The 16,756-nt window shown below is 48.0% G+C and overlaps 5 protein-coding genes across 5 annotated transcripts; 2 read left to right on the plus strand and 3 right to left on the minus strand.

Annotated features, from left to right (window-relative positions):
* The first annotated feature begins 14 nt into the window (after positions 1-14).
* Positions 15-1,311, plus strand: F9C07_2163643 (calmodulin-dependent protein phosphatase). Its single transcript, XM_041286409.2, has 5 exons — positions 15-329; positions 398-450; positions 507-580; positions 650-984; positions 1,057-1,311. The coding sequence occupies exons 1-5, from the start codon at positions 221-223 to the stop codon at positions 1,065-1,067; spliced, it is 582 nt and encodes a 193-aa protein (XP_041147727.1). The 5' UTR covers positions 15-220; the 3' UTR covers positions 1,068-1,311.
* A 1,978-nt stretch (positions 1,312-3,289) lies between these two features.
* On the minus strand, positions 3,290-5,738 carry F9C07_1666098 (uncharacterized protein). The gene is made up of 4 exons (XM_071508297.1): positions 4,110-5,738; positions 3,664-3,933; positions 3,512-3,596; positions 3,290-3,456 (listed from the first exon to the last, which is right to left on the minus strand). The coding sequence occupies exons 1-4, from the start codon at positions 4,924-4,926 to the stop codon at positions 3,447-3,449; spliced, it is 1,182 nt and encodes a 393-aa protein (XP_071364437.1). The 5' UTR covers positions 4,927-5,738; the 3' UTR covers positions 3,290-3,446.
* A 4,972-nt stretch (positions 5,739-10,710) lies between these two features.
* F9C07_6155 (mitochondrial 37S ribosomal protein uS9m) lies at positions 10,711-11,705 on the minus strand (the record flags this gene model as incomplete). Its single annotated transcript, XM_041292964.1, has 2 exons — positions 10,711-10,802; positions 10,862-11,705. 2 exons carry the CDS (start codon positions 11,703-11,705, stop codon positions 10,711-10,713), a joined length of 936 nt encoding a protein of 311 aa, XP_041147729.1.
* A 201-nt stretch (positions 11,706-11,906) lies between these two features.
* On the plus strand, positions 11,907-13,986 carry F9C07_2284923 (putative translation elongation factor eEF-1 subunit gamma). Its single transcript, XM_041292951.2, has 3 exons — positions 11,907-12,051; positions 12,180-12,381; positions 12,631-13,986. The coding sequence occupies exons 1-3, from the start codon at positions 12,022-12,024 to the stop codon at positions 13,629-13,631; spliced, it is 1,233 nt and encodes a 410-aa protein (XP_041147730.1). The 5' UTR covers positions 11,907-12,021; the 3' UTR covers positions 13,632-13,986.
* Positions 13,987-14,538: 552 nt separating this feature from the next.
* F9C07_2234215 (TFIIF-interacting CTD phosphatase) lies at positions 14,539-16,730 on the minus strand (the record flags this gene model as incomplete). Its single annotated transcript, XM_071509947.1, has 2 exons — positions 14,539-16,569; positions 16,620-16,730. 2 exons carry the CDS (start codon positions 16,728-16,730, stop codon positions 14,539-14,541), a joined length of 2,142 nt encoding a protein of 713 aa, XP_071364438.1.
* Between the last annotated feature and the right edge of the window lie 26 nt (positions 16,731-16,756).

A 16,756-nucleotide genomic window follows, 5' to 3' on the forward strand; every position in this document is an offset into this window, starting at 1 on the left:
GGGTGCTCGTTGGCATGCCATCATTGTTGCGATCACCGCGTCATTATCTTCCCATTTATCCACAATCTACCGATCTATTCTGATACTGTTTGTCCTTTGTGATTCTCAAGACCTAATCTACCCGTCGCCCTTGTTCCGCCCTCTCCCATTACGCCCCCTGATACTCCCCCCCCGACCGCTTACCCGAACGTCACCCCAGCAGCCGACCACCAACAACATCATGGAACATTCCTCCGCACCCAATAATGCCGCCCTGTACGATGCGCGGAGACGCAGAGGCTCGGTCGGAACGTCGCAACTATTAGACAACATCGTCTCCGCTTCCAACTGTGAGTTCAATGGCCTCCTGATATTCGTCTTTTCGCCATGTCACTGACGCGTCAATCTCACCGAACAGTCGACAGAGATGAGGTTGAGCGACTCCGCAAGCGATTCATGAAACTGGATAAGGTTCGATACGGCAGTGAAGCGTAAAGCAGGCGCGCATACTCATTCTTATCCTACAGGACAGCTCGGGTACAATTGATCGCGATGAATTCCTTTCCCTTCCGCAAGTGTCATCCAACCCGCTGGCAACGAGGTACGCATGGGATTATTTAAATGGCCAAATAAAATGACCGGTCTGACTCACTTATTTCGAACATTAAAGAATGATCGCAATCTTCGATGAAGATGGTGGCGGTGACGTCGACTTCCAAGAATTCGTTTCAGGTCTCTCGGCCTTCTCGTCTAAGGGTAACAAGGAAGAAAAGCTTCGCTTCGCATTCAAGGTCTACGATATCGATCGCGACGGTTACATCTCTAACGGAGAACTGTTCATCGTATTAAAGATGATGGTTGGCAACAACCTGAAAGACGTGCAGCTGCAGCAGATCGTCGATAAGACCATCATGGAGGCGGACAAGGATCAGGATGGAAAGATCAGCTTCGAGGAGTTTACGGATATGGTGGAGAATACGGATGTCAGTTTGAGTATGACGCTAAGTATGTATCCCCAGTTTTCCTTTTCCCTTGTCAGTAGGCTTTGGTGAAGGAATGAGGCTGACCATTTTGCAGGCCAGATTTAAGCGTTGGACGATGAGTTAGTTTCAGTTTTCTTGTTCTTTGTTCTCAATCTCGCCGACATGTGTCGGTCGATTGGATCTCGTCGACATGATATGATAATGATAGCGATGACGACTTGTAGTTTAAGACATACTACGTGCATAGTACAGATACAGACAATGATGGATATAGTACAAGACCAACAACATCTCCATAGATGAATTTTCCTCCTTCGACTTGGATCCTTTTTGCGGCATATCAGATCCACATCTGATATCCGGCAAATGAATTAATTCGACTCCGGTTTTTTGACTTTGCAAGTCCTTATGAAAACACAGGTCATTCGCTACCGGGAAAGTAAATAGTGGAGTCTTCTCCATGGGCGCAGTCCAATCGTATTGGAGTTTTATCGATCCACTACACCAAAGGTTAATGTGAAGTAAATTAAATTAGAGATCGAAGAGATGATGGTACTTTTGACCCCACTGAAATAGCACATCCTAGTAGTGATCCAGACTAAACAATGAGGAGTTCGAGCCCGATACAACAGAGCCACACCTGTGTCGCTTAGCGGGGAAGCATCTGCCCTTCGCTTAGACCCATTCTACATGCATACACCTTCACCTCCGCATTTCCTAACCGACCTTGTCACAAATCACAACCATCACCCAATGAAACAGCATGAAACACTACACTAGAGGCAGTGAGACCCCCTCGGTACTTTTAGACAAATTGCAGAGAAGAATTCTCTCCACGTGGCATATGCATACATTTGAGTGGCATCGGGGATGTCTTTGCCTCGGTTTAGCCTTCTCGCGAAGACTGCGCCGCACACTATTGTCACTAGTGGCTAGGTGAACTTTAGAGGTTTGGTTGGAACTATGAATTTCTCTCTCTTATAGTGTATTCCGGTGTTTTCGGTGTCTATTTGGGGGTTTATTGGTATAAAGATTGTGTCGGTGCTAAATATGACTGCTTTTAAGATGGTATTCTGACATATCAATCCATGATATATCAAGGCCTCGGCTAGGAGTATCAGGTTGGTTACGAGAGGGGTCTTTGACATAGGTAGCCGTTCCAAGACCAATGCAGCCATCGCTTAGAAGAAAGAGACAGAAGCTTAAGCCACGCGTACCAATAGATATCTCCAATAGCAGAGAAAGACCGAGTATCCTCGACCCGACACATCGGGAGTTGGTAGTGCAGCCGAAGAAGAGAGTTTCCAGAATTCATGCAGGTGGTTAAGTGGCGTTGCCTTAAAGCAGTTTAGAACGTAGACTGATTGGGGAGTCGTCGCGAAGATTGTGGGAAACTTTGAAAGATTACACGCCCTGTCAGAGAAGCTGATTGGTATGAAACATGAGGATTGTAGGTCAGTTGGTGGATCCTTCACTCAATAGTTTGGTCAATCTGAGTTCATTCCATACCGTACCGCCCCCTCGGGACACAGACCTGAGATTGCCTTTCGGTTACGAGATTTGTTTGAAGTGATTGGCTGGTGTTATAGTACATGGAGTAATATTGAGATAGGTGCTCAATGGTCATATTCGGTGGCAAGAGTTGTTATTAGATGGTGGAGAACGAGAAGGTATTAGGATAAGGAAAGGATGGGCCGGATAAATCCATACATATAGACTTGGTGCCTGTATTAGGGCCTGGCTGACCTCAAGTTCACTGCCATGAGACTGGAGTGTGGTATCTGGTGTATGACGGTTCAGATACGTCCTGATAAAGAATTGAGTTGAGAGTTAAGGCTAGATCCAGGATTGCCTGTTACTGTACACCCGAAGAGAAAGTAGCACGTCACCAACAAAGAATCTTTTCTGCGAGGTTTTGGTATCTCATGTAAATGGCTCTCTTTTGTCTTCAAGCATTAGAATAGAGGCCCACCTGGTGGGCGATAGGAAATCCAACCCGTTCTATCGCACCCTAAATAACCATAACAATCGAAGCCCAACTCCGATGCCAACCTTTTACACCAATCATAATGCAAACCCGTGGTATATATGTACATCCAATCAAACACCGTCCCAGAAAGACCCGGAACTCCGTTGATTTCCTTGCTTCTTTTCTTTTCTTTTTATTCATTTATCCTTTACATTCGGCATCCTAAGGAAATGATGGCATCCCTCAGGGCATGAATGGTGGGGCTGGGGCATCGCGATCGGATGGATCGCCATCGATTGGGAATTCCAAATACCCCCAGGTGAAACAAATAGTGGCGTGAACCTCGGGAATCGCATACACCCTGATTCCGCCAATAAAGGAAGGGAAAGGGAAGATGACGCGACGTCGAAGAGACCGACAAAGGACCGGAGCATGCATGTATCACCCAAAGTCAATCTAGCAGTCGATAGTTCGTGATGGTCGCCAACCTTTCAGGGCCTAATTTAGGTCCTGCGTTACATCGCACTAGGCGCGGTGCGTCATTACAACCTCCGTATAGTGCGGTGGGAGGGATTCTCACGATCGAGCCCCAGCAATAGCGGTGCTCATGTGGGCGCGGAGCACCTCCGGTAGGCTTTCGTAGAGATCAAGGCATTGACCCAAGACTGAATGTTACTATTAGCAAACCTGGAGATCCCCTGAAAGTCAAGCGACCGGTGGAGGACTACTTACCACCAAGGATCTCCTCTTCCCAGATTCCCATCTGATAGTCCACTAAGCCAAACTGTTCCACGCGATCACACAGCTGGATCAGTTCCTTCCCTAAATTGTCCATCACATCATCGTTCAGAAGAGTGGTATGTGGCGGCTGGCGACGTGTTCGCAACACATCTTGCAACAGGTCCTTCTGTTTTTGACATACCGCCAGCCAGCAAAGATTGAAATCATTCAAGAGTTGCAGTCGGTCGGCATAAACCACTTGATCGTCGCGGAGAATACCTACTTATCCAGCCCCGCCCCGGATGCTCAGATTAGCCTTCATAGTTCTCCAGGTGTGGTCTGAAGGAAGTATAATTATCGTCACACGATAAAGCCCAGTTCTAAATAATGGAGGAGGAAAGAGAGGGAAAAGGTAAAGCGAGTCCGGTGTAAGAGAGTGAATGTATGTATGTACATACCGAGTTCCCGGGCATTGGTCACAAGCCACTCGGAGATTTCCAAAAGGGATCGACTCGCCTCCTCCAATCGGCCAGTGCGCGCATTGTCCAAGGTGCCTCGCAGCGCTCGTTGAAACTGACCGTACGCGTCGGTCAAGGTCGTGGGATCAGAGATGACCTGGGACGATGCTTGTTGCGGTTGCTGCTGCGACGATGACGAGTCGAAGCGTCCGGCTGTCCCCCCGGGAGGCATGTCGGTCATGGTTGTGGGAAAGGGCTGGGAGCCGGTTGGGCGTCCAATGGGACCTGGCTGGTTATAAGTAGGGATAGAGGTTAGGTAAGGCACACCCACGGCCGGAACACCAGCCCCAGTCGGTTCGTTTGGAGGGAAATACTGTGGAACGGGAAATTGACCGGAGAGGTCATCGATGGCTGCAGACGGCCGGGCTGAGTATGGTGTTACGACCTCATAAGGGGCTTGCGCAGGACCTTGCGGGCTAATGCTGTAAACCATCTCAGGCTCATAGGGAGCGAAGGATTGCTGTAGCTGCTGTTGCTGTGGTTGCGGTTGGCGCTGTTGGTCGCGCAACGAAGGGTACGGTTGCAATTCGTCCCCCTGCAATGAACCGCTGTGAAAGGTCGGGTCTGTGTATCCATAGTCCAAGTACGTCGGCATTCGTGGCCGTCCCGCTGCTTGTGACAGTGCATCTCCACGTGTGGATTGTAAGCCAGCTTGTCTGTATCGGTCCGTTCCTGCAACTGCACGACGGGACATTCCCGGCCTTGTTGCAAAGCGAGGTTGATCATACTGCTTCATGCGCCGGGTATCACCATCCATACCACCCAACCGGTCCCACAAAGAGTCCCTACACAGTGGATCGACGTCAAGGGACCAATGCGCCGGAGGGGAAAGGGGAGGGCTCGCGTACGATGCCAGCTTGGCGGGAGGTGAAGGAACGGGTTTGCGCCTATTCTTGAGTCGTATCCAAAGCCGTCTCTCTTGGTTCTCTTTTCTTTTCCTCTTTCTTTTCTTTCTTTCTTTCTTTCTTTCTTTTCTTTTTTAACCCTTCTTCCCTCCTCTTTCTTGTATTTCCTCTTTCAAGTCCTTTTGAACCTGACAGGGATCGAGATCTAAGCCAACCAACCTCGCAAGTTAAGCGCGCAAAGGTCTCACGGTTTCACTTTGTACAAGAACTCGGTTACTACCAGCGCACACTCAAGTCTAGACACCGTCACAAGGAAAGAGAAGTCAGCCATCGACGGACTTCTGAGAGGGAGACGAATGAATAATCAACTTTCTTGCAGGGGAACAAGGGAAAGATTTAAACTACTTGCGCACCTTGCAGGGTATCAAACTCAAACGAACGCCAACGGCAAATGCGCGGACAAATTAAACTCGGGGCGCACAACAACTCTTGAAGGGAAATCTATGGAGATAAAAGAAAAGGAGCCTTGGGTAGGATTCTGGTCCTAGTAAGTTGGGGGGGTGGTTTGTTTAAAAAAAAAAAAAAAAAAAAAAAAAAAGTAGAATAATAATAATAATAAAGGAATAAATAAATACAATCAAATGGTGTCAGGGTAAGAAAAGAAAGAAGTTCTGTGTTCGGGATTGCTTTCTGGCAAAGACCGTAAGATCCAATAACTTATGCTCCGAATTGCAGCCCAAATTTCTATTGGGAAACAACCATCACCAACAAGGAAGAGGGGAGAGTGGGGGGAACCTGAAGGGACATGGATGGGAGTCTCCGATTACTTATACGGCCAACCCTGAGAGAATCCGGTTGATCTCCAGGGAAATCGTCCAGAGTCACTGCGGCTGGACGATCAACTCGCCGGGATTGAAGGCAAGCAGACAATGGCACGCGGAGGCGTAAGTATCATCTTCTCGTCCAACTCGTTTTTACGCCGTGTGTGGATTCCTCGCGGGGACACTCTGCAAAAGGAAATTAAAAAAATACATTTTGAAAAAATGAGAGAGAAAAAAACAAAAAAAGAGGGGACCCTCTAATCAAGGAAACTAAAGAAAAAGAAGAAGAAGTAGAGAAGAAAAAAAAAAGCAAATACACAGAAAGGAACGGGAAAAAGAAAAATTTAGAAAATAAAGTGAGTGTGTGAGGAAGGAAAAAGAAAAAGAAGCCTAAAATGGACTCCAAATGCGAATGACTGACTGGTATTTTTCTTTTTCTTTTTCTTTTTTTTCCCCCCCTCTTCTCTTTAGTCTCCAAGCGTCATCATGGGACGTCCTGACGGTATGGGCTTCATTTTTAGTTGTTGGGACGGTATAGGATCTCTCGGGCTCTTTCTCATCACATCAAGTGCCCCTCTTCCGACTGGGGCGGATCTCTTTCTCATTTCCCCTGATCGCTCATTTATTCTGACGGGCCATTCAGCTGGAATGTGGATATAGCACATCCCTCGGCGCCTCCACTACTATATGCACCATGTTTCTCACCGGCATCATCATTACGAAAGTGTACGAGGTACAAGGCTACAGCCCGGGAATTTTGGGGGGAAAGAAGGAAAAAGAAAAGAAAACCCCAATACCTCTCCACATGGGCAGGAGGGCGGAGCTAATCGGGGATCTTGGCTGAAGATGAGGGAAAGAGGATAGGAACTCTTAATTCTCTGGGACCTTTTGCTTAGTGCCTTGCGCCTTTGGGTCCGATAAGGTTGGTGACCAGTTCCATGGGACCGAATTAGCCCCATTGAGCTAACCCAATGCCTATCAATCATTCCAAATTCTCCTCGATCCAAGACACCGGTTTCCCCAAGTGGGTTTCCGAAAGGTTATATGACGATGGTATTGTTGGATCATGGATGATCGTGAGTGATTGACGATCCATACTATCGGAATGAGGGTGTGATTTGGTCGAAAGCTGACAAAACCGAGGATGATAAAAAAAAAAAAAAAAAAATTAAAAAATTAGAAATAAGAAATAAAAATAAAATAAGAAAAGGGAAATCGAAATCTCAGAGTGAGGCGAGAGGATCGGTGGCAGTCGATGAACCGTCAATTATTTTTTTTACTATTAGATATTTCGTTACTAAATCATTGGTAAAAAAAAAAAATCCTCTTTCTTTTGGTTGCGGGAAGAACCGCGAATTCGGGAGGGCTAAAGGGTTGACAGGACCCATGGAATTGGAATCAACACCATAAGTTAGCGTGCACTGATAGTCTGTTTATTTTTCTGGTCATTGAGAGAACTTTCCTGGAGAGTTAGGAAGGAAGTAGATGGTCCTATCAGTATGTAGCGACCTCTCTTCAACCGATACATTGAAGAGTAATAGAACCCTTTGATATGATCGAAGAAGGCGACGCATCTTTCCAGATCGTATCGTGCATAGGTATAATGCAAGTTGATGGAAAGATGGATCTCCATCCCAATTCAGACACGTACATACGCTCTTCCTCATAGTCCCCTGACTAAAGCCTATAGTCTCACACCTTCCGCACTGCCGGGAAAGGTCGTGCGCACCAGGTGGACCAATGGATCGGAACAGAGGGACCAGGGGCCGATCTGCAAATAGCCATTGCTCCGCGTAGGGAAGAATCTTGACCTTTTCTTACCCTATAGTACCCACTAGTGAGCAAACTAATGACCAAGGTCAACCTCTGCCATTACCTTTCTCTCGGTGTTTGTTTTATCTTTATGTATTTATTTTTTAAAGAAAAGGGAAAAAAAAAAAAAAAAAAAAAAACCTTTTCGTTCTCTTTTTCCTCTATTCTTTCTCTTCTATTTGTCATTCTCCTAGAATGACTGATTGTATGTACGTTGGTATATACACCCCGTCTGTACCGGGAGTACTCCGTAACGAGCTTACAATGGGCTTCATGTCATGTGCCATGCCCTAATTTTGAAGAGCTCCCCGATGAAACTAGTAGACCTCGCAAAGTATCCCGAGACCGGCGCTATCTATGGGTTAATTTATGTGAGATACTACGACTGGAGCACGGTACATCCCTCATCAGCCTTGAATAGTTTCAAAAAAGAAAACCAGGAAAGAAAGAAAATAATGAGGCGCGGTCCCCGAAGCACGCTAACTTAGTCCATAATGGACGCTTTTTATAAATCCATCGATTGTATTGGGCCATACCAGTTGATTCAAATCCTTCTCAGTCTCCACGGTGGATTTGACTCCATCCAGCTCGTGCCCATGTATGTATGATGTATGTCCGTCATGCTCACTGTACCAATGGATCTATACGGAAGATTTCCGGTGGATATGTATGTATTTATTATGTATGGTCGGGATCGGCCGGACTTTTGGAAATGGATAGATAAATTTAGACGGCATATTGCTAATCCTCCTTTGCACCCACCCCAATTTTGCTGCTCCAACTCACATCCGATCGATGCACGCCGTACCTACAGTAGACGATACTAGTACCCAGCACTTGAACCCATCCTGGGCACTAGATGTATGCCCTGCCGGTGCAGCATCATCCACTGAGACTAGCATTACCCACCTTGGAAATCGTTTGTCAATTACCTATTGTTTTCTTTCCAAGGCAGGGCAACAACTGACTCGTTCGTCCTTGTTTTCTTAGGGCATTTGGTTCAATAATTGGCCAGGACTTGCTCCCCGTGGCCCAAAAGAAAATTAAAAATTAAAAATAAAAATAAAAATAAAAATAAACAAGAGGGGAAATAACAATAATATTATACGTTGTCACGATGCGGTTATCGCGCAAGTGTTCAACAGCTAGGATCCCATGACCCTCGCTGCTTCCGGTAAGCAACAATGAATGGACAAGCAATGGAAGGGAAATTGTCATTCGATCTGGACGATAGTAAAAACTTGACCGTCTCGCCGCATGTGTCGATGTACATACATATGTATGTATTACCAAATATGAAATCCGTAAAGGGCATCAGGTCGTACAGTATACTATACAAGGTCTGCTGCTGCTGCACGTAACCTTGAAATTCAGCGACTCCTTCCAATTCGACGGCCGTCGAGCACATGACTATCCTCATAAGCTACCGCGCATGAAGACGGTCTTGTCCGTTAATCCTCTGGAAAACCGTTCACCCACCACTTGTGTTTGACGGACTCCAGGGAAGATCCCCGTCGTGGTTCTTGAGATTGCGCCTATTGTTCACGATCAGTGGCCGTCAAGTCAGCAACCCTGTCATTGATGATGACTAGGTACAATAAGAATGGTTTATTACCCCAGACTTGGCCAACGATTGTTCGAACCGTTCTCAAAACCGCCGGAACAGCCCTGTCTCTCTTTACTAGCCTATCTTATTTGCTGAATTTTATCCAATCTTCAGATACATGCTTGCTTAGCAGACCTTACTGATACTAATGGTGCTAGCCCTTGAGGCCTATATTATCCTAGTTGATGGCTCATCAACACCAAAATTATCTACCAGTGTGTCTCACGTTACCGCATTCCAGCGTCAGACATGACAAGCTGTTCTGATTTGCCGCCTGTCAGTATATACAAATTCGGACCATATTCAAATCAAAAGGATATCCGGCCCTGTTCATCATGACGCTTTGACATAGTGACTGGTGGTGCCGTAAGTGAATCATACACTCCCTCTGTATTGCTCTCTTGAGGGATCGGAGGCTTTGTATGAGTGCAAGCTGCACAACACCTGGCTTTTCCGCGTCTACAGCGTGGCAGAGTGATGGCTGAGTCGTCTGAGTAACATGGGTGTCAGCTCCCATGCTTGGCTACGAATTCCTGTCTATGCTCAGTGGATGCGTGGCAGGGGAGTTGTTCGGTCGCCTGCCTGTGCCGATAGATGTGCTCCCCAGAAGAGTCACCACGGATCAAAAGGTTCAACCCTGCAGTCGAGACGCTTTTATCCGCAACGGATGGAGCGCATCCGCAGCAACTGATTCGGTAGTCCATGGTCCGGATTGCTTCTTTCACCCGAGTTGGTGCAGGATCTGTGTAACTACACTAATCAGATTCGATAAATGCCGGCATACCCCTATGTCTGCAATGTGCATCTATGCCCGGGCCGTATTCGTCCGACATCATCAGACGAACACCTTTTCGAAACTAAATCCCAACTGGCCGGGCTTACCGCCACATGATAGAACTGAAACTACCGCACTGGGGCTCGACTGTGTAACAAACTCCGTCAGTGCCCAACAGGCCATATCTGACCGGCAGAGGCGACAAGACTGGCTGCCTTGGGATGGTTCATGCAGCTTTCGCCTTTCATGTTCATCCGGGCTTGCGCTCTATGTTATGGATAATTCGTTGTATGACAAAAGGTAGTTCTCCCACTGTGCTACAGAACCTGGTGGTCGTGTTCGACTTGGCACGGCTGCTGAGCCGGCCAGGATCTGAAACACGCTGATCCAGTGGCGTTCTTCCTTGACCATCCAATAGCGGTGTGAGTGCTCTGTACAACAGTATTACTTGTCCAATAGTTCGATTGAATCAGACGAATTAACGCCAATAGCTAAGGGTACATGCTTGTCGCCGAGACCATGCAGTGTCGTATTTTGAAACGACCGCCATGACATCTGAAGGGATGCGTGCAATACAAAATATACATCGTCGAGGGTCACAAGGGAAGGTGGAATAATACAGCAAGGAGAAGAATGAGAAAGAAGAAAAGAAGCTCCCGAGACAACAGGGGATAGGCCTGCTTCACCTCTTGACCCAGGTGGGCATCTTGCGGGCCTTGACATGACCAGGCTTCTTTCTCTCCACACGACGCGCATCCACCGTGATAACACCGGCTGTAAGATGATTAGAAGTATATTCAATGAGCGGGTAGCAACACGCATATTATACGCACCTTTACGCAAAACAGGCTTCAGTCCAGGCTCGTGGACCAACAAGGCTCGTGCCAAGGCCAACGTAATGGCCTCTGCTTGTCCAGTAACTCCTCCTCCGCGGGCAGTAGCCCACACGTTGTATTTGTCCAACCTCGATGTACATCTCAAAGGCCATGTAGCACTCTCTCGATCATGTAGCCGAGGGAACGCTTCAACTAGGGTCTTTCCGTTGACCATCACGTCTCCCTCTCCTTCAACCAGATGGACCACCGCCGAGGATGTCTTTCGCTTCCCTCTACCACGGGCCCGACCCATCTCATCCACCGTCGCTGGTGCCGGCTTGTTCCCATAAGGATTTCCCGGACGAAGGAAAGTTTTCAGTGTATCGCGCACTTCGATGGGCATGATCTTCGGGTCTATTCTATTTAGTCGTTGTAAGATTTTGATAAGGTTCTTATATTTCTTGGTCGGCACAGGCTCGCCGACAAAGTCGCGGAATTGTGCCAACTTGAACCAGGCCATGCGAGGAGCCTCACTGGGAGCAACCGTCGGTAATGAAGCCCATTTTGCTAGGATAGTCTCCAGGTTCAGCAGGTGGTCGATGAATTTGGGGCTGCCGGAGAAGTAGGCGGGTGATGCAGGAACAATCCGGGCGGGTTGGGTATAGAACTTCTCAAACTCGATCTCGGGTGCCGCTTGCACCTCAGTCGCATATCCACGAGCATTTTTTCGCTGTTGTGAAAGAATCGGGGGAACATTAGAACGAAGGGAGATCTTTGGAGTATGGAGGAAAGACCGCAATTGAACTGTCCGACGGACGGATTGCATCGCGTGTACGATGCAATTGGGACTCTGCAAGGCCATAGTAAAGCTGTCTCTGGCTGGCGGAAGCTTTACCTGAGAGTAAGAGGGTAGATAGAGAGAAGAAGCGGAGCTGAGGAGGACTTAGCATCACCAGCCAGATGCGATTTACCGTCACCGGTGATTCTTGTTCCTGAGGTTTTTCGATGGGGACCGCATCACGTGGACGAGCAAATGTTCCTCCGGCGCCGACGGCTCCGTCCGATGATTCGCACAAAATTTCATTCTTATACCCCTCGAGCTGCTGTCTTTCCCCCCTCCTTTTTCTCTTTCCTTCCTTTCCTTCCCCCCAGTCCTTCCATAGACAACAGCTTTCACAATGGCCTTCGGAAAGATTTACGGTCAGCCTGTATGTGATTTTATTTTTTCTCCTCGGCTTCCTTCAATCATCATCCAAAGTGATGATTACTTTCTGACGACCTGATCATCGGGGGGTTACCGTGGGGAAACGTCCGGCTAATAGGTGACTCTACACAGAACAACGGTCGCACCATCGCTGCCCTCGTCGCGGCTAAGGCCAACGACGTTGAGCTCGAGCTGGTCCAGACTGAGGCTAACGCCAACGCCGAGTTCAACAAGTCTGCTGAGTACACCAGGATCAGCCCTCTCGGCAAGGTCCCTGCTTTCGAGGGTGCCAATGGTTACACTCTCTCCGAGGCTATTGCCATTGCTGTCTACGGTACGTGTTTTTTTTTTTTTTATGAGGAATTTCCGTCTATTACTATAATCCTGTTTTACCGCCGCTTTACATGATGAGCGATATTACTCCAAATAAACTAGTTATCCCTGGCAGAACAACAGTGTTGATGAACCAAACTCTGAAACTTTTTTCGATTACCCCGCATGTGTTGGGCAATCTCTTCGTGGCGCCTTTCTCTTTTAAAAGACATTGTCTTATCTTTCCTGAACATGGCTAATTATGGCTCAGTGACCTCCCAGAATGAGAAGACCACCCTCTTGGGTAAGACCAAGCAGGACTACGCTTCCATCCTCCGCTGGTTGTCCTTTGTCAACGCTGAGGTTCTCCCCCATTTCGGCGCTTGGTACCGTCCCCTCTTGGGCTTGGATGGCTACAACAAGAAGAACGTTGAGGAAGCTTCCAAGGTTGCCCTGAAGAACATCTCCGTTTTGGAGAAGCACCTCACTGCCAACACCTTCCTCGTTGGCGAGCGTATCACCTTGGCTGATATTTTCGCCGCTTCTCTCCTCACCCGTGCCTTCGCTACCGTGTTGGACAAGAAGTTCCGCTCTGAGAACCCTGCTGTCTCTCGTTGGTTCCAGACCATTGTCAACCAGCCTTACTTCAAGGCTGTTGTTGAGAACCCAGTTCTTGTTGACGAGATCATCAAGTACACCCCTCCTAAGAAGGAGGAGAAGCCCAAGAAGGAGGCTGCTCCTGCCGCTGCTGCCGAGCCCAAGCCTGAGGGTGAGCAGAAGAAGCCCAAGCACCCCCTTGAGGCTCTTGGCAAGCCTGATTTCATCCTTGATGACCTTAAGCGTACCTACTCCAACGAGGACACCCGTCCCGTTGCTCTCCCTTGGTTCTGGCAGAACTACAAGGCCGAGGAGTACTCCCTGTGGAAGGTTGACTACAAGTACAATGACGAGCTCAAGCTCACCTTCATGGCCAACAACCTGATCGGTGGTTTCCATGCTCGTCTTGAGGCTTCCCGCAAGTACCTGTTCGGTGCTCAGTCTGTCTACGGTACCAACTACAACTGTGTCATCCGCGGTGTCTTCCTGGTCCGTGGTCAGGAGTTCAAGCCTGCCTTCGATGTCGCCCCCGACTGGGAGAGCTATGACTTCGTGAAGCTTGACCCCTCTAAGGAGGAGGACCGCAAGTACGTCGATGACATGTGGGCTTGGGATGTCCCTGTCACTGTCGACGGCAAGGAGTACCCCTGGGCTGACGGCCACGTCTTCAAATAAGCTAGTGCATTAGGTCCCGTGGCAAATTTATGATGTTACGTCCTAATTTCTTATCGTTTGGTGGCCTTTCTCATTTTCGGCCTGAAAAGCTTCACTTCACTTTATACCCTAGGGCTGGAGAGTGCTACGCTTAGCACGGCTTGTGGTTCAGGTTTTCTGCACCGTGCCGCGCGTACAGTTTTCCGCCCGATACAAATCCCGTCTAATGTCCACACTGTCCATGACGGTTTACGCTTTCTGAAAAAAACACTATTTGATCATGTCATGCTTACGAATTGAGATGTCGGATGATGCAGTAGCTACCTAGTTTAGCACTGAATAGCACTTTGTGCTCACGCAACCACTTCTGATATATTTGGGTAATACTGGTAAATCTGTAAGCCCCAGTAAAACGTATAAATTGTAGTTTGTTGGCCCGTGTTTGAACATGTCGATGTTCCAGGAAAAACTGCAGTGCTATAATTTATGTTCTATTTTCTGGTTGATGTGCTCCAGTTGGCTGGTACTCCGGTTGTTTGCCTTAATCTTAAGACAGACAACTTATACTAGGGTCTCGGAGCGCTTACACTGTGTATGCAGTAGACAAAGGATGCAATAAATTTAGTTACGATATTTGGTTTATAGCCATCTATCGATGTCACTACACGGGCCGTGCAACTAAGACTTGAATCGAATGGCAAGTAGTTTCCAGACAAAGAAACCCTTCGGTGAGATTTTAACCCGAGGGATTAACTCTATACTTGCTATCGGTATATGACCGAAATGATGTCCATTGCAATCATATTATACCATTCATGGGTATCAAATTGCGCAAACAAAAGTGTATCTATCTATTTATGTACCAAACATGTATGATTTAGAAGATGATATCCCTAAAAGACGCATATAATTACACATCTGTCAAGACTCAGTCAGTTCTAACGTTCAAAGAATCCTCTAATCGATCTAGAAGGAAGTTCTCGGATTCGGCAGATGAAGTGGCGGGTGATGGTGAACGTTCAAGGATCGGTTGCACCATGGCCTTTGTAGATCCAGCAGAGATACCAGTAGTCGTTGCCGCTGGGATAGTGGGGGTAGCTGTAGCTTTGTCTGCTTGACCTGTTGATGAGACCTTTTGTGGTATCTTGCGAGTTTTCGTTTCCGTTTTTGTCTCTAGCTTTTGCTCTTGTTTGCGGGCCTTGCGTTGCTCCTTTCGCCTTTTCCGCCTTTCTTTGCGGGCTTGCGCCACGGCTGTCGGCTCGGTTGGAGTATCTTGTTGGGAAGGTGGAGAGTGGGCGTCACCGGTGGTGCTGTTGTTGTGATTCTGGTCGACCTCCTTGGTATTAACGCCGAGGTCAAGCTCAAGAATGCCGTGATTTTCGGGTAACTCGAAATTCCACCGATAGAGGACTTTGCTGACATCGTCATGTTTTGCTAGTTCGTCCAGGAGTTGCATGACCTTTGGAAATATTGCGGACTCATCGAGACCGTGCTGGTTGGTAAACTCTGGGATCTCGAGTATGTTGTATGGTTCACTGAGAGCCTTGAGTTTACTGTCATCAATCAGGATGGTGTTGGACTGATCCCATCGGGTTTTCAACTGCGTGCCAGTCTGCGTGGCTTTACGGCGTTTATTCTGAGAAGGTGATGGATATGACGCTTGAACCGCCTTATTGCTCCATACCGTCTCTAATGTTTTGTAGACTTGAATTTTAGCCCGGTATTGTGATGACGTGAGACCAAACTTGTCACGACCCCATTCTGCCACGAGAGCCTTTCTTTTATTGCCTGGGAAGAGCCTGTCGCAAACCGCTTTCACCGTGTTCGGCTGGGAACTGGACCAGATCATGACCTTGTATTTTCTCACCAAATTATCTAAAAATTCGTCCAATCCTGCCCTTCTGGCAAACACAGGAGGAAACCGCCGGTGCTTGCGGTAGATCAGCGTGCCATTTAAGTCCAAGATGACCAACAGCGGCTGTGGAGGAGTGACCAACTTGGGCGGTAAAGACGACTGCTCAATGTATGATTTGACAGGGGATGGAGGTTTAGGTGGCGGCGAAGCTACATCCTTTGTTGCCGATGCTCCGACAGGTAGCTGACCAAGCACATCTGAGATGTTGCCGCCAGCAGAACCAGCTGCTGCAAAAGCCATTGGATCAAAGGGCAAGGGCGGAAAGCCACTTAAGAGGGGTCCTGCCATCGCCGGATTTTGTAGACCAAAGTTCATCATGAAAGGAGGTGGAGGCATGAGGGAGAAGTAATTCAGAGGATTACTTATGTCATTGGGCAAAGCAGTGTTAAACGGTGCGAACGCAGGTTGATCGGAAGGCTGCGATTGTGACTGCTGATTCGGGGTATTTGGAGAAAAGAACGGAAATTGAAGTGTCTGTTCATTGAAGGCAGCCATCCCACTAGGACCTCCAGGAAATATGGGCATATTAAAATTTGGGTGACTGCTAAAACCGTCGTGGCTCGCTCCCGTGTGGCTATTGCTCTGTGAATGATACGACTGCGAGGTTGATGGTGCTGGACGAACAGGAAACGGCCCTTCCGGACGAGATTGAGGTGCCTGGGTGTCTGCGTTCATACTTCTGTCTGCCGAAACCTGATTGCGCAGCCTACGACTCCTCCGCGGGTTGCCAGGCGTAACTCTCTCAGGGGCCTGGGGCGCTGCTCTTCCCGGGTCATTGCGAGTCACCGTCTTAGCATTCCAGCGACCTCGATATGGTCTCCAAGATGCCCTAAGATTGTTATTCGTTGCATCTCCCTGGGTGTCACCGTAGCCCGATCCATTCTCTGCAACAGTAGACCAATTGTCTCCAGCTGTCCGTTGCTCCATTCCAAGATCCGGGGGTCTTTCGATGTTGACTAAAGCCGGCGGTTGTTTCTTCCGAGGGCACAAACGTGAAAGCAATGCTGATGTAGAAAATGGTGCCGCAACAGCCTTCGGGATAATCTATAGATGTCAGTTATTTATCGGACAAGACAAGAGATACGCCGATGCACCTTATGAGAAGCCCCACTTTGAAACATGCGATCATGTACTGTGATTAAAGGAGGGGATAGAGCTGGGGTGAAAATATGAGGAAATGTGGCCGTACATGAGCGGTATCCCATGGGCACACGAACGAGGTGATACAACC

This window comes from Aspergillus flavus, chromosome 5 (genome assembly GCF_009017415.1).
Source record: "Aspergillus flavus chromosome 5, complete sequence".
NCBI classification, from domain to species: domain Eukaryota; kingdom Fungi; phylum Ascomycota; class Eurotiomycetes; order Eurotiales; family Aspergillaceae; genus Aspergillus; species Aspergillus flavus.

What these genes read in the sequence shown, in the direction of transcription:
- F9C07_2163643 (XM_041286409.2), top strand. Translation starts at nt 221, where the DNA reads ATGGAACATTCCTCCGCACCCAATAATGCCGCCCTGTACGATGCGCGG. An exon ending in GATTCATGAAACTGGATAAG is followed by an intron (nt 451 to 506) that starts GTTCGATACGGC and finishes CTTATCCTACAG; the next exon opens with GACAGCTCGGGTACAATTGA. An exon ending in TCCAACCCGCTGGCAACGAG is followed by an intron (nt 581 to 649) that starts GTACGCATGGGA and finishes CGAACATTAAAG; the next exon opens with AATGATCGCAATCTTCGATG.
- F9C07_1666098 (XM_071508297.1), bottom strand. Translation starts at nt 4,926, where the DNA reads ATGGATGGTGATACCCGGCGCATGAAGCAGTATGATCAACCTCGCTTT. An exon ending in GACCAATGCCCGGGAACTCG is followed by an intron (nt 3,934 to 4,109) that starts GTATGTACATAC and finishes GGGCTGGATAAG; the next exon opens with TAGGTATTCTCCGCGACGAT. An exon ending in GGAAGAGGAGATCCTTGGTG is followed by an intron (nt 3,597 to 3,663) that starts GTAAGTAGTCCT and finishes AGTAACATTCAG; the next exon opens with TCTTGGGTCAATGCCTTGAT.
- F9C07_2284923 (XM_041292951.2), top strand. Translation starts at nt 12,022, where the DNA reads ATGGCCTTCGGAAAGATTTACGGTCAGCCT. An exon ending in GAAAGATTTACGGTCAGCCT is followed by an intron (nt 12,052 to 12,179) that starts GTATGTGATTTT and finishes GACTCTACACAG; the next exon opens with AACAACGGTCGCACCATCGC. An exon ending in TATTGCCATTGCTGTCTACG is followed by an intron (nt 12,382 to 12,630) that starts GTACGTGTTTTT and finishes ATTATGGCTCAG; the next exon opens with TGACCTCCCAGAATGAGAAG.